At 40.0% G+C, this 13,686-nt stretch overlaps 1 protein-coding gene across 3 annotated transcripts in view; it reads left to right on the top strand.

The window, feature by feature from the left end:
- The window catches only part of ITPR1 (inositol 1,4,5-trisphosphate receptor type 1), a 394,249-nt gene that overhangs the window by 146,482 nt on the left and 234,081 nt on the right, over positions 1-13,686 (top strand). For all 3 annotated transcript variants that reach the window (XM_027863906.1, XM_027863904.1, XM_027863905.1), the window contains exon 5: positions 11,613-11,728. In XM_027863906.1, the coding sequence (XP_027719707.1) occupies positions 11,613-11,728 (116 nt within the window). The remainder of the gene's footprint in view (positions 1-11,612; positions 11,729-13,686) is intronic.

The following is a 13,686-nucleotide window of genomic DNA, read 5'->3' on the forward strand; positions in this document are numbered from 1 at the left end:
TCCTCCTCCTCCTCCTCCTCCTCCTCCTCCTCCTCCTCCTCCTCCTCTTCCTTCTTCCAATATGGGGATGCACATAGGCTACACCTTGATAAACCGTCTCAGCAGACAGGCTAAACCAGGCTAAGGGTAATGGAAAGGCTTCAGACCTGGTGGTGATTTAGGGGGATGTCTACCCCAAGCATGTGAAGACTTTACCGGCGGAATGGATGGATGAGAGCAGTTGTTCTAACAGCCATAAAGGCAACTGAACCAAGCAACTGTGCAGCACTTAGAGCTTGGTCAGACATCGAAGACCCACGGTCATCCATTGCATCTTGAGCCATTACCAGTCATCTTGACTTTTGTCCTGCCTTTGGACTTTGATGACTCAGGAAGAGGGAGGAAGGCTGATGACTTTGCAACTCTGCCTCACTTAAATCCAATTCACACATGACTGGAGACTTCGCCTGTGACGTCACTGGTCCTCTTAGAAAACAAAGAACAAACAACAGCATTGGGACCACTTGATTAAAATGTTGTATAAATTTCAGATATATTTATATAATATCTGGTGCTTCTGCCGAGTTGTTTTTCTTTTTTACAGGAAAGAGTTCAATCTGCAGGAAGAGGTGGTGGAGGAAGGTTATTTTCCCCCTCAGAAATTACTGTGATATAAAAAGAGAAAGCATCAATAAAGAATATTTTTTAAAGTGTAGGAAAATGAGCTGGTAGTCACAGCTGTCAAACATGTGTCCTTAATAAATCCAGAGAAATATATCATACCTAATTACAGGTCTTAATTTCCATCATAGCCATTTGAGTTCCTGAATTAATGAAATTCATAGAATCTAGGAATATTAGAACTAGAAAGGGCCTTCCTCAGAAAGATAGCATCTAATTAATTGTACCCCATTATTTTCCAGATGGGAAATCAGTGGCCCAGAGAATCATTGGGATTTTACTCCAAGCCATTCAGGTAGTCAGTGATGGATCTGGGACTGGAATCCAGTACTTTGATATGAAGTCCCGTCTTTCCATGAATGCCATATTACTGCCTTTCTTCTGAGATCCTTAAACTCTCTCAGAATTGAATTTTATTCCTGTTCTTCATTTTAACTGAAGTCTTCAGTGCTCTTTCCACCACTCTTCCTTCTCGATTCCCTGCGTGTCTCTGTGATTTGGTAATTTAAAAACTTTATGTACTTTTACTCCAAAAGTGGGGGATATATATCTCCTTTTGGTCCCTCTCTGTCTAAAAATGTGACTTCTCTCTTACCCTCTTGTCTGTATGTAGAATTTAATATTTTTCTGTAATTAAAGTCTATATAATTATTCACATTCTTGTCTCCTGTCTTCTTCTCAAAATCCTCTGCCGCCATACCACCCCTCACTGTCTCCTTTCTGACATTCTATGGTGATGAAATGGCCTTTCTCCCTAGTCCTGGTGCCTTTGCTCTTGATGCCATACCCTGCTGTCTTCTCTAGTAGATTGGCTCTTCAATTATTCCCCCACTTTCTAATCTTTATTCTCTCTCTGTCTACAGATTCCCTCTCTGCTATCTTCAAACACACCCAAGTTTGGCAGATCCTTAAGCTATTGCTAGACCCTGCCATCCCCTCAAGCTATTGACCTCTATCTTTCCTCACCTTCTCAGCTAAACTTTGAAAAAGCTATCTTTACTCCTTTTTAAAATTCCCTTTAAAATGACTCCTTAACCCATTCAGATCTGGATTCCTGTTGCATCACTCAACTGACATTGCTCCCTCCAAATTACCAGTGATCTCTTAATTGCCACATTGGATGGTCCCTTCTCAGACCTCACCATTCTTTATTTCTTTGCTGGATTTGACTATATTGACCACCTGCTTCCTCCTGGATCCTCTCTTCTCTGGGTTCTTGTATTACTATTCTTTGCTGGTTCTCTTCTTGCCTTCCTGATCACTCTTTTCCAGTCTCCTTTTCTGGATCATTATCCATATCGTATCCTTTAACTGTGATTGTACCCCAAGACTCCATCCTGAGCTTTCAGTCTCTCATAGGACCTTTTGTTTTGGTGATCTCATCATTTCCTTGAGTTTAATTATCATTTCCATGGTTAGGACTTACCGATCTATGTATCTAACTCAAATTTCCCTACTGAGCTCCAGTCCCTTTATCACCACTTGCCCATTGGACATTTCAGATGGAATGTCAAACTAATCATGTTCCAAACAGAATTAGTTATCTTTCCCTCCATTCCCTTCCCTCTCCTAAATTTCCTTGTTTCCAAGGTACCACCATTCTTCTAGTCTCCTGGGTTTGTAACCCCAACTCCACCTTCCCCTTCACCCTACACGTCAGTCAGTTGTCAAATCTCATCATTTCTGCCTTCACAAAATCTCTTTCATCCAACCCATTCTCTTTACTCACGGAACCACCACCTTAGTTCAAGATCTTATCACTTCCCAACTGGACTTTTGCAATAACCTCTTAATTTGTCCACCTGAATTTCTCTCTGTTCCAATCCATCCTCCACACTACTGCCAATGTGATTTTCCTTAAGTGCAGATCTGGTATTGTTACCTCCTTACTCAATAAACACTGATGGTTCCCCATTGACTGTAAGGTAAAATATAAATTCCTTGATTTGGTTTTTAAAGCCCTTTACAACTTCTCTCCAACTTTTTTTTGCCAGCTTCATGATGCATTCTTCCATTTCCCATACTTAGTGGTACACCCAAAGTGGCCTTCTCTCTGTTACTTTCACAGAGTACTCTATTTCCTATCTTTATGCCTTGGTCAGTCATGCCTGGAATTCACTTTTTCTTCATTTTCACCTCAGAATTTTTATTGCCTTCAAGATACATCTCAAGCACCACCTTTTACATGAGATAGCTAAGCCGAATTCTCCCACCTTCCAGTGCCCTCCTTCCCTTACTTTGTTCTAACTTACCTTAATATATAATATATGTGTATATGTATGTATAATAATATGCGTGGATGTATGTATATGTTATGAGTAGATGTTTTCTCCTTCAATAGAATGTAAGGTTCTTGAGAACGTGGATTGTTTAATATTTTTGTCCTTGTATCTCCAGTATCAAGCACAGTACTTGGAACATAGTAGGTATACAATAAAGCTTGTTGGCTCCTTGACTTTATTGAGCCTTAAAGTGCTACATATGTGCAATTAGGCAGAAAGTTGATGTAATTGTCATTAAAGATAGATGCTTTTCACTTGAAGTGCAAACATCTGCCCCAAATGCATTCTGGCCAGCCCCTCTCTGATTTAGCAGGCTTGAATTGCCCAGAAGTGTGGTGAAAGTCTTTAAGGAAGTTTAAAAAATGTATAATTAAAAACATATTTAATGCTTTCCCTCAATAAAAACTAGCACCCCCTTATAAAGTGAATTAAGAAAAATTAAATTAATGAAATAGTTTCATTTTTTAAAGTCTCAAATTAATATTTTTTCTAAACTCTGGTGGATGCCAGATGGCAAGTGTACTCTCCAACTTTCTTGGTCGTCTCCTGTTGACCTCACCACTTCATGTCAATGACTCTTTTATATTTGGACCATGAATCTGCTATCCAGCCGCTGTTTTGTGTTGAATCTAATACTTGAAATGCAGGAGGGAGTGAAGGTTCAGTGGGAGAGAGATGCGTTGGACTTTTTTTTTCTTTTATTTCCTTCCCAGGCTCATTCATTGATGTGACTGGCTCTGTACTTTTGACTCCTCCCCTTTCCCTCAGTACCATACAGATGAAAGAGTTTGATCAGGTAGTTTGCAGGACAGGTCAGGTGTTGGTGCTAAAGAATAATCTTTTCTGTTCCTGTTCCCCCTTCCACAGATGTACCTCAAGACCTCATCTATTGCTCAGTCAGTGTTGAAAACTTGGCATGTCAACTTGTCTCGTTCCATCCAAGTTCTGAAGAGCAGTTTGGAACATGTGCAGCTCCTCTCTGCCTCCTCTGCTATTTTGTCTGGTTCCCAGCCCATACTTCCATTAACATTTAACAAAACCCCTCTATTCAGTTAAAAGGTTTTATGCTATTCAAATGTGGCATATACTGAGTTTAAGAAGGTCCTCAAGTAAGTTTTTTTGGAAAACTTATTTTATTTTCTTTCTCAAAGGACTGCAATAACGATTGTCACACAAGCTCTTCTTTGTGGCGGTTGTTGAAGAAGACGAAATTAAAAACTGTATTTTTTTAATTTATTGGATGTCTGCATAGCATTATACAATATTATGACCTGTCCAAACTTTAATTTTGTGCTTCCTTGACACCCAAATGACAAGGAGCAGTAAAGAGCTGCCATTTTGTAGTATTTCTGAAGGTTAGGGTGAGTACTATTCCTTTAATTGATTTTTTGCCTTGATGTCAGTTGCTAAGCAACTGTGGAGACAGGGCAGAATCAGTGCAGCTAATTTGGTTCTGTTACAAATTAATTAGCTTCTCATATATTTACGTAGACCTTGGGTTACAATAATTTGAACTACCCTAATACTCAGTGTAACTTCAAGGAACGTTCTCAAGGTGTAGACTATGAATGGGGTAGAGACTAATGTAGTCTGTCTTTTTAAATTTGCGTTCACTTTTGCTAGTTATAAAGTTATTGATAGTTGTAAACCAGTATTTCATTTCACCTTGTTTAATTATTGTGTGAAGATAGATATTGTGTGAACATCGTAATCATGTTTCACTGATATCTCCTGTAATTTACCTGTACAGATGGACCAATTCCCGTATCCCCACCCCAAAGCTAAATTAACCAATTAACAAATGTTTCCTGAGCACTTGTGAACAGATATGTGGAATCACTTTCTCATATCAGGAGTTCTTAACATTTTTGGTGTGTCATGGACCCCTTTGACAGTGTGGTGAAGCCCATGGACAGAATCATGCTTTTAAATGCAGAAAGTACCTGAGATGGCAAAGGAAACCACTAGTTAGTGAAAATAAAGATGTATTTTTTTTCTTTTTCAAGTTCATGGACTTCTTGTGGGAGGTCTGTGGATCCTAAGTTAATGATCTGTGCTCTATCTACTTGGTACAGTAGTAGGTTTCATCAGGTAAGACACATTCTCTCCTCCTTCCCAACCTCTCCCTCTCCTCATTTTACGGATAAAGAAACTGAGACCCAGAGAGGTTATGACTTGTCCAAGGTTACCTAGCTAATAGGTAATTCTGGGATTCAGCTTCCTTAGCTCCAAGAAGGACATGATGATTCTTACTCAACTTCTCTCACTCCCATGGTTTGGGGGAGGATCAAAGAAGATAATTCAGGGGACATATTTTAAAAACGTTAAGTTGTCATTCAAATATAAGATTTTTTTTTTGCTCCTCTGTGAATATTTGATAATTTAGAAAAAAGATTAGCAGTCATGTCTCATGCTTTCTCAAGCAGATAAAAATATTTGTATTTCCACTTGAGTAGTAATAAAGGAAAGTATACTGACAAATGCCATACTACCTTAGAGACGGAAGGGATCATGGCATCATTCAGTTAGAGCTTGGAAGAGACCGTCTGGTTCTATCTCCTCATTTTACAGTTGAGAAATTTGAGACTTAGAGAGAAGGGACTTCAACATTAGAGCTAGATACCATTTGTGTTTCTGGGCATCTACAGACTCACTGTTTCCTTCTTAAAGGAGAAATTGGTTTTTTGTTTGTTTTTGTCTTTTTCTTTGCATGTTTTTGCTTGGGGTTGACTTAAAAACTTGATCTGGTTGAAGGGTCACTGATGTCACACTGAAAGAACCTGAGAGGCCATCTAGTTCATCCCCCTCATTTTACAGATAAGGAAGCTGAGTCCCAGAGGGAGGGACGTGTTTTGTCTTCGATCATCAAGTTATTAATTGGCAGAAGAAGGATTTGAATTCAGGTCCTCAGTTTCTCAATCCAGCACTGTTTCCACTGTACCACATTGTGTGGGGCCTGAGGCAGTATGGTTTTGATGAAGGGACTAGCAGTTCTAAGTTTGGGACCTTGAATATGCAGCTGGACCTTTCTGGGGCTCATTTGCTCATCTCTAAAATGAGAGAGTTACATTAAATGGTCTGTACTATTTCTTCTTCTACCTGTGAGATTCCAAGGTTCCAGTCAGTTTTTATAAAATAGTTATCATTTGCAGAAAGGTTTCATTTTGTGTGTGTCTTCTTGCTTGCTTTTGTCCTCCTGACTTTTTTGGGGAGATTTTCTGGATGTCTTCTGTATGGATTTAGTTCAGTTGGTTAGAGTAGTAGTGTCCAAGTTGGGGTTGGGGATTTCTTGGGGTCCCTGGCCCTCAAGATGGGATTTGATCAACCCCCATAGAGGTGAGAGGATGGATTGTGTCCCTCCTTTTCCATGACAGCCAGTTGTGGGAGCCATCTCCAGCACAATCACATCCATATCCAGCCTCATTCTCAGTAGTTCCTCAGCCTGCTCATTCCCTTTTCTGTTCAAGTTTCCAACCCATTCCCCTCCCCTTTATGTAACAGGCATCCCAACCTCAGGCATTATGACCTAAGTACCTCCTAAGCCCTGCTGGCACCCTCTGTGACAGGTACCCTTAGGAAAAATCTTTCCCAACTGCTGAATATGCATTCCCTATCCCTCCATCCATCTATCAATCAATAAAAATGTATTAAATACCGATGACGTTCCAGGCACTGTGCTAAGTGCTGGGGCTAAAGAAAAAAAGGATAAAAGACTGTCCCTGCTGTCAGGGAACTCATAGCTTAATGGCGGAGACAACATCCAAACAAATATATACAAACAAGCTATATGAAGAATAAATAGGAAACAATTAACAGAGGGAAGGCAGTAGAGTGAAGAGGGGCTGAGAAAGCTGAGAAGATGAGAGTTTAGTTGGGATTTAAAGAAAGCTAGAGAAGCCAATGGGTAGAGCTGAAGAAGAGGAGAGTGTTCTAGTCATGGGGGATATCCAAAGAAAATGCCAAGAATTAAAAGATAGAGTGTCTTGTTCCTGGAACAGCCAATAGGCCAGTGTCACTGGATCAAAGAGGATGTGGTGAGAAATAAGGTGTAAGAAGACTGGAAAGGTAGGAGAGATCTAGGTTATGAAGGGCTTTGAATGCCAAATAGAGGATTTTGTATTTGATCCTGGAGATGATAGGGAGTCACTGGAGTTTATTGAGTAGGAGGCAACACGGTCAGGCTTGCACTTTAGGAAAAATCACTTTAATAGCTGAATGGAGGATGGACTGAAAATGGGGAGAGATTTGAGACAGGCAGATCCACCAACAGGCTATTAAAATAGTTCAGGCATGAGATGATGAGAAGCAGGTGAGACATGTTGCAAAGGTGAAATCAAGTAGACCTGGGCAACAGGTTGGATGTGTGTGTGTGTGTGTGTGTGTGTGTGTGTGTGTGTGTGTGTGTGAGAGAGAGAGAGAGAGAGAGAGAGAGAGAGAGAGAGAGAGAGAGAGAGAGAGAATGAGGAGTTGAGTATGACACTGAGGCTGTAAGCCTGAAGGACTGAGAAGATGGTTTTGCCCTTGACAGTAACAGAAAAGTTAAAAGGTGGGGAGGACTTAAGGGGGAAGGTAGAGTTCTGTTTTGGACTTACTGAGTTTAAGATGTTTACTGGAAATGTCTGAAAGGCATATGGATATGTGAAGGCGGAGGTCAGCAATTAAGTAGATTTAAGAATCCTTAGCATAGAGATGGTAACGAAATCCACAGGAGCAGATGAGATCACCAAGTGAGGTAATATAGAGAGAGAAGAGAAGAAGGTCCAGGACAGAACCCTGGGGGACACCTGTGGAGGCAGTAAATGGTGGGAGTGATAGAAGGCTGAGGCTTGGCTGGGTGTAATGGATGAAATGATAACGGAGCTAGGAATTCAGTAGAGGAGGATAATGCAGAGTTAAATTGGGTCACCAAGGGGTCTTTATGGGGAAAAGAAAGTGGCAAGTGCAGGGGATATGGCCTGGGAGAGAACTGAAGAGTTGAGGGATCAGAGGTCACAATGTGGACAAATAGGGCTTTGCTAGGGAAGGCAGGGGGAAAGGTAGAAAAGGTTATGGTCAGATAAGGGGATTTCAGAATTTGCAAATGTGGAAGTGACACATTTGTGGGTGAATGCAAGATGAAGGGTTTGGCCATCTTTGTGTGTAGCTGGGCTGGGGTGAAGGAGTAGGTCAGGGGAAGTGAATAGGTTGAGGGGAACTGAGTGGTGAAGGAGTTTGAGGGAGAGTCAGTATGTTTGTTGAAGTCCTCTAGCATGAAGGCAGGAGCTGAGGAAGAAAGAAAAATTATGAGCCACGTGCTGACGTCATTGAGGAAAGAAGGAGAGTGACCTGGAGTTCTATAGACAACTACCAGGATTTTGATTGGGTGGTAGATTTGAAGAGCATGAACCTTCAAGGAGGATTTCCCAGTCCCTCAGACTTGCAACCTCCGTGTTGTACAAAGTGAAGGAGGTCACCTCATGCTTAAGGTCAGGAAGCCTCTGGCTCCAGGCCAGTAACTGATGAGTTGAACCCCAAATCTCCCATGTTGTTTTTGAGTTGTACAGGTTGAGCAGACGTGATACTTCGTAATTTGCATCACAAGTCTTACTACTTTTTCTTTCTCTTCAAACTCTGCTCTCCTTCAGAACTTGCCTGTTTCTTTTGAGGGTACCACCAAACTTTCCTTTCATTCAGATATTCAGCCTCAGTATCCTCCTTCACTCTTCCCTCTCTCTCTCTCACCTCATCATAATCCCACAAACCAGTTGCCAAATCTTGTCATACCTTTTTACAACTTTTCTCTCATTCTTCCCGTTCTCTCTATTTATGTGTCCTCCACCCTCGTTCAGGTCCTTGGTGCCTGTCTCTCCTGAACCATTGCAGCAAGATTCTCATTGGGTTCTTTGTGCATGGCCAGGGCAAGTCTGACCACATCATTTCCCATCTCAATAAACTCTTGTGGCTTTCTGTTGACTCTGGGATCAAACATGACTTCATCTTTTTCTCATCATTTTAAAATTTGCATTTTTGTGTAACTTGTACAATGTATATTATTTATACAGTTATTCATATGTATAATTTATAAAAAAGTAAATAAATACATAGTGGTAATAATGTATTTATTTTTTTTAACTGATTAAGATAAATAATAAAAAGTCTGGAGGCAGCTGAGTTAAAGGATAGTATTAATGAGATGAAAACCACAGAGTTCACTTCTACTTGGATCAGTTAGCTTTAAAAAAAATCAATTTGTATTAATATCCTTTGTTTTTACATCACCTCGATTTTCTGGCCAAAGCCTTGACTTTTCTCACTTTGCCCATCTACCTGACTGGGGTGTGCCTTTGGCACAAGGGGAATTAGGCCCAAAGAGCTGCAGAGATAAGTGTAAATTCTTCACTGCTGGTGGAAAAAGAAAGGAGTCTTATTGGCATCAGCATCAGTGCATCTCAGACGAAGATGATGCTGTTACTGATGGGCATCACTAACAGTGCATCATCACTGTGTATGAGGGACAGCTCCCTAGTCGTTTACAAGGGGAGTCAGACTGGGATTCCAGGCCTCTTGCTTCACTTTCTTTGTTTTGATACAACTCATGGGCTGTGTCCTTCATCGACAGGCCTGAGTAAAATGTCTGAATGATCACATTCTTTGGTAGTGACCTTCCTGGTGGCCTTGATTTCACTTTTTATAATTACTTGTGGCCAAGTAGAAATTTTTAGACAGTGTGGTGCTGATGGAATCCAAAAACACAGTTTAGGTTTTTTTTTTTCTGAACTATTGAATGTTGGGATTTTGTAAATGTACCACATACCATAAAAGCTTACTGGTTTCAATTCACAGTAGGAAAAGTCAATCCTAATTGTTAAAAATTCAGAATATTAAAATACTCTACCAGAAATGCCTGTGAAGCATCATCGTGTAGCAGATAGGATACTGGATGTTGAATCATGGACATCTCAAGTTGATGCTTGCTATCTGTGTGGCCCTGAACTATACAGGAGGTCATTGACCCTCTTGGAACTCCAGACATCTCTCTAAGACTACAAATTATAGTTAGTTTGCATTCACTGGGGAAGGAGAATTCTCACACAAACAAAATCAAAGGTTTTTGTGCTGGTTTATGAAGTATAAGACCTGATTTTTTTTTATTTTTCAAGATATGCAGTGATTAACCTAAAGGCTAACAGTGTTCTCTTGAGCTGTAGGAGACCTGCTTAAAGAATAGATTCAAAAGAAGTTATAATTAAAAATCCCTTAATATGCCCCATCTATTTGATATGAAGCAGATAGGTGGCATAGTATATGATAATGAAAGCTAACATTTATGTGGCTTTTTAAGGTTTGCCAAAGGCTTTACAAATAGAATCTTATTCAGTCCTCCCAACAACCCTATGAGGTAGGTGCTAATATTACCTCCTTTGTACAGATGAGGAAAGGGGTGGGGGGGCAGACAGGTGAAGTCACTTGCCCAGGGTCACACAACTAATAAGTGGCTGAGGCTGGATTTTAATTTGGGTCTTCCTAACTCCAGGTCTGCTCTTCCCACTGTGCCAGTATTAGACTCAGAGGCACAAAGACCTATATTTAAATCCTCTCTCAAATAAGTCAGTTAAGCTCTTTCAACCTCAGTTTCCTCATATTTAAAATAGGGATGACAGCATGTACCTCACAGGGTTATTGTTAAGATCAAGTAAGTGAATATGTGAAGCACTTTTCAAACCTGAAAACACTATATAAAGACTATATAAATTCCTAGTATTGTTATTAATCATTATGTTAAAAGTGTTTGAAGGTTTGTTTTCTGTACTTTTACTGGCCCCCTGCAATCATATTTATACTGGTAATTTCCTTAGCATATTTCTCTTTTTATTATTTGTATAATATTTTATTTTTCCTCAATCACATATATTTTTTAAAAAATATTTCTTTTTACTTTTCAACATTCACTTCCATAAGATTTTGAGTTCCAAATTTTCTCCCCATCTCTCCCCTCCCCCCATCCCCAAGATGGTGTGCAATTTGATATAGGCTCTACTTATACATTCATATTAAACCTATTTTCACATTAGTCATGTTGTAAAGAAGAATTAGAACCAATGGGAGAAAACACCAGAAAGAAGAAAAAAAAAGAAAAAGAAAGAGAGAGAGCAGATAGCATGCTTTGATCTGCATTCAGACTCCATAGTTCTTTTTCTGGATGTGGACAGCATTTTCCATCATGAGTCTTTCGGAGTTGTCTTAGATCCTTGCATTGCTAAGAAGAGATGAGTCTATCCAAGTTAGTTATCAACCAATGTGACTGTTACTGTGTTGTCTTTTTTTTTATGCAATGTGAACGTTAATTAGGTGAGTCTTGTCTAAATGATCTCAAATCCTAAGTGATCAGATTCCGAAATAATTGAGCTTTACCTTCTTTGGATGGAAAACCAAAGGAAATCCTCTTTCCAAGATTTAGTTTTCAGAAACTTGACCAAAGAGCTCCTCAGCTTGGTTTCTTTTAAACACCACACTCCTCAACTGTTCTCTAAAATGTGTTTTATGAATGTTCAAGTATACATGCAGTCTATTACACAAAGTGAGGACATTGTAAATATTTAGAGGTTGGAAGTGGTTGAAAAGTTTTTGTAAATGGCATTTTCTCCACCTTCTCCAAATTTTTCTCCTTTCCTTCTCTCCTTTTCCTTCTAGATTGCCTCTTTAAGCTGTGTCCTATGAATCGATACTCTGCACAGAAGCAGTTTTGGAAAGCAGCAAAGCCTGGTGCTAACAGCACGACGGATGCAGTGTTACTGAACAAATTACACGTATGTATCGAAGACAATGAACACAACCATAGTTTGTGATGTCCTCACATCTGGTCTCATTTTGCATTTGATTGGTATTTGGTGGTGGTAGGGTTGAATCTCTGTCCAAACCCTGCCTTGGGGTGCTCTGTTATTGTACATCGTTTAATCAAGTGGTGAAGGTTTTTTACCCCACCTACTCCCCACCCCTCAGAGGAAGATGGTTAATAAGTTTCACAAGAGCTAGTACCTTCCTTCAGAGAAACTGTGAAATTGTCCTTTCTGATGCAGCATGGGGCTTCAAACTTTGAAGGCACATTACTTGTATTGATTTTTCACTGGATTGAGAATCGGGAGAACTCCAGCTTCTAGTTCTGACTTGTTTTGTGACCCTGGGCAAGTTGTTTAAGTTGCTTAACTAATCTGAACCTCAGTTTCTCCATCTGTAAAATTGTGATGGTAATATTTGCCCCTCCCACCTCCCAGGAATGCTCTTCTGAAGAAAGACACCGCTATAAATCCAAGGTATTATCATATTATTGCCATTTGGGGCTTGGTGGTGATGTTCAGAATTATTGAATAGGCTCAGTTGTTTAGTGAAAGAGGTGACCCATTAAGGTCAAGGGTACAGTCTCTGCAAGGATTAGTTAGTTACCCTTGCCCTGTTCTTCATCCAGAGACTGCTCTAGTAACCCTAGGCAGCAATCTCACTGATGTGTGCAGTTGGTTCTAAATGGGGGGGAGGGAAGAGATCAACACAGATCCATCACCACAAATATAAACAGTTTAAAGTAGATGTCCAATTGGTTGGGTCAGTATCCAGTATGTAAACAAAGTATTCAGTAGACCCAGATTCATTCTGTTGTCTTTTCCTTCTGTGATGTAAAGTGGATTTACTCTTGTGAACATTTCTCAATCCCCAAATATTTCTTTTACCTGCCAGGCCTCTACTGCATCCCCATTAATGGCAGGGTGCCATCTTTCAATCTTATTTAAAAAAAAAACAAATGAAATATTTTCAGGACTCATGTTAACCTCAATCCATAGAAAAAAATACCCATTGTTGCCTTTTCCTTTAGGATAGGATCAGATATGTGAACTCTCAGTCCCCCTGACTGTACAAATAAGTAGTTGGCTTCTTAAGTATTTTCGTTTTTGTGGTATCTTTTCCAGGACATTGAGATATATGGATGAATTTCAAATATCCATTGAGACATTAATAGACTAATTACTCTTTTACCTTTTCTTGTCACCGGCTCTTTTCAAATGGATTTCTTTCTTTTAGGCTGTGAGTCTATGTCCCCCATGATAAAGTTTGGATTATTTTAAATTAACACCATATAAGGGATGAGAAACCTGGGTCACCTCACTTCCTTTGCCTGCTCTCAAGAATCCACAGTGATTTAAGAAGGCTGACATCTAGTGGTCTTTAGTGTTTACAGAATCACTGAATTTGAAAGTTGGAAGAGACCCCTGGAGCCATCTAGTCAAACCCATATATGACAGGAATCCCCACTGTGACACACCTGACAAGTTTAGTCTAGGCTTTTTTTCCTTGGACTCCACCATTCTCATATATCTTCTGGTCATGCTTCTTTGATTCTTTTCCCCTCCCCACCCCCGACCATGACATTCATTTTAAAGGTCTTGACTGTTTCCTGACGATGATTTACCTGTTCCGTTGAAACGGTCTCTCACATTGTTTGGTTCTCAGAAATGACCAGTTCTTAATATGAGCCTTAAGCTTGGACAGGGTAAGAGGAACCGAGATGGTGACAACTCGTTATTGTCTGTTGAGACTCAGTCCTGCATTACTTGTTTCCAGAAGCCTAATATAATATCCCATGATGTATTTTGAGCTTGTTGACCTTAAAAAAAGGGGATGAGGGAGGACATTTTCCTACTATCCCAGTGACCTTTTTTGCAGTCATTTAATCAGGTCTTTCCAATGTCAGCAGCAGAGTAAATAGCAGCCTGGG

Source organism: Vombatus ursinus, unplaced genomic scaffold (genome assembly GCF_900497805.2).
Source record: "Vombatus ursinus unplaced genomic scaffold, bare-nosed wombat genome assembly UNPS02014773.1, whole genome shotgun sequence".
Classification (NCBI taxonomy): domain Eukaryota; kingdom Metazoa; phylum Chordata; class Mammalia; order Diprotodontia; family Vombatidae; genus Vombatus; species Vombatus ursinus.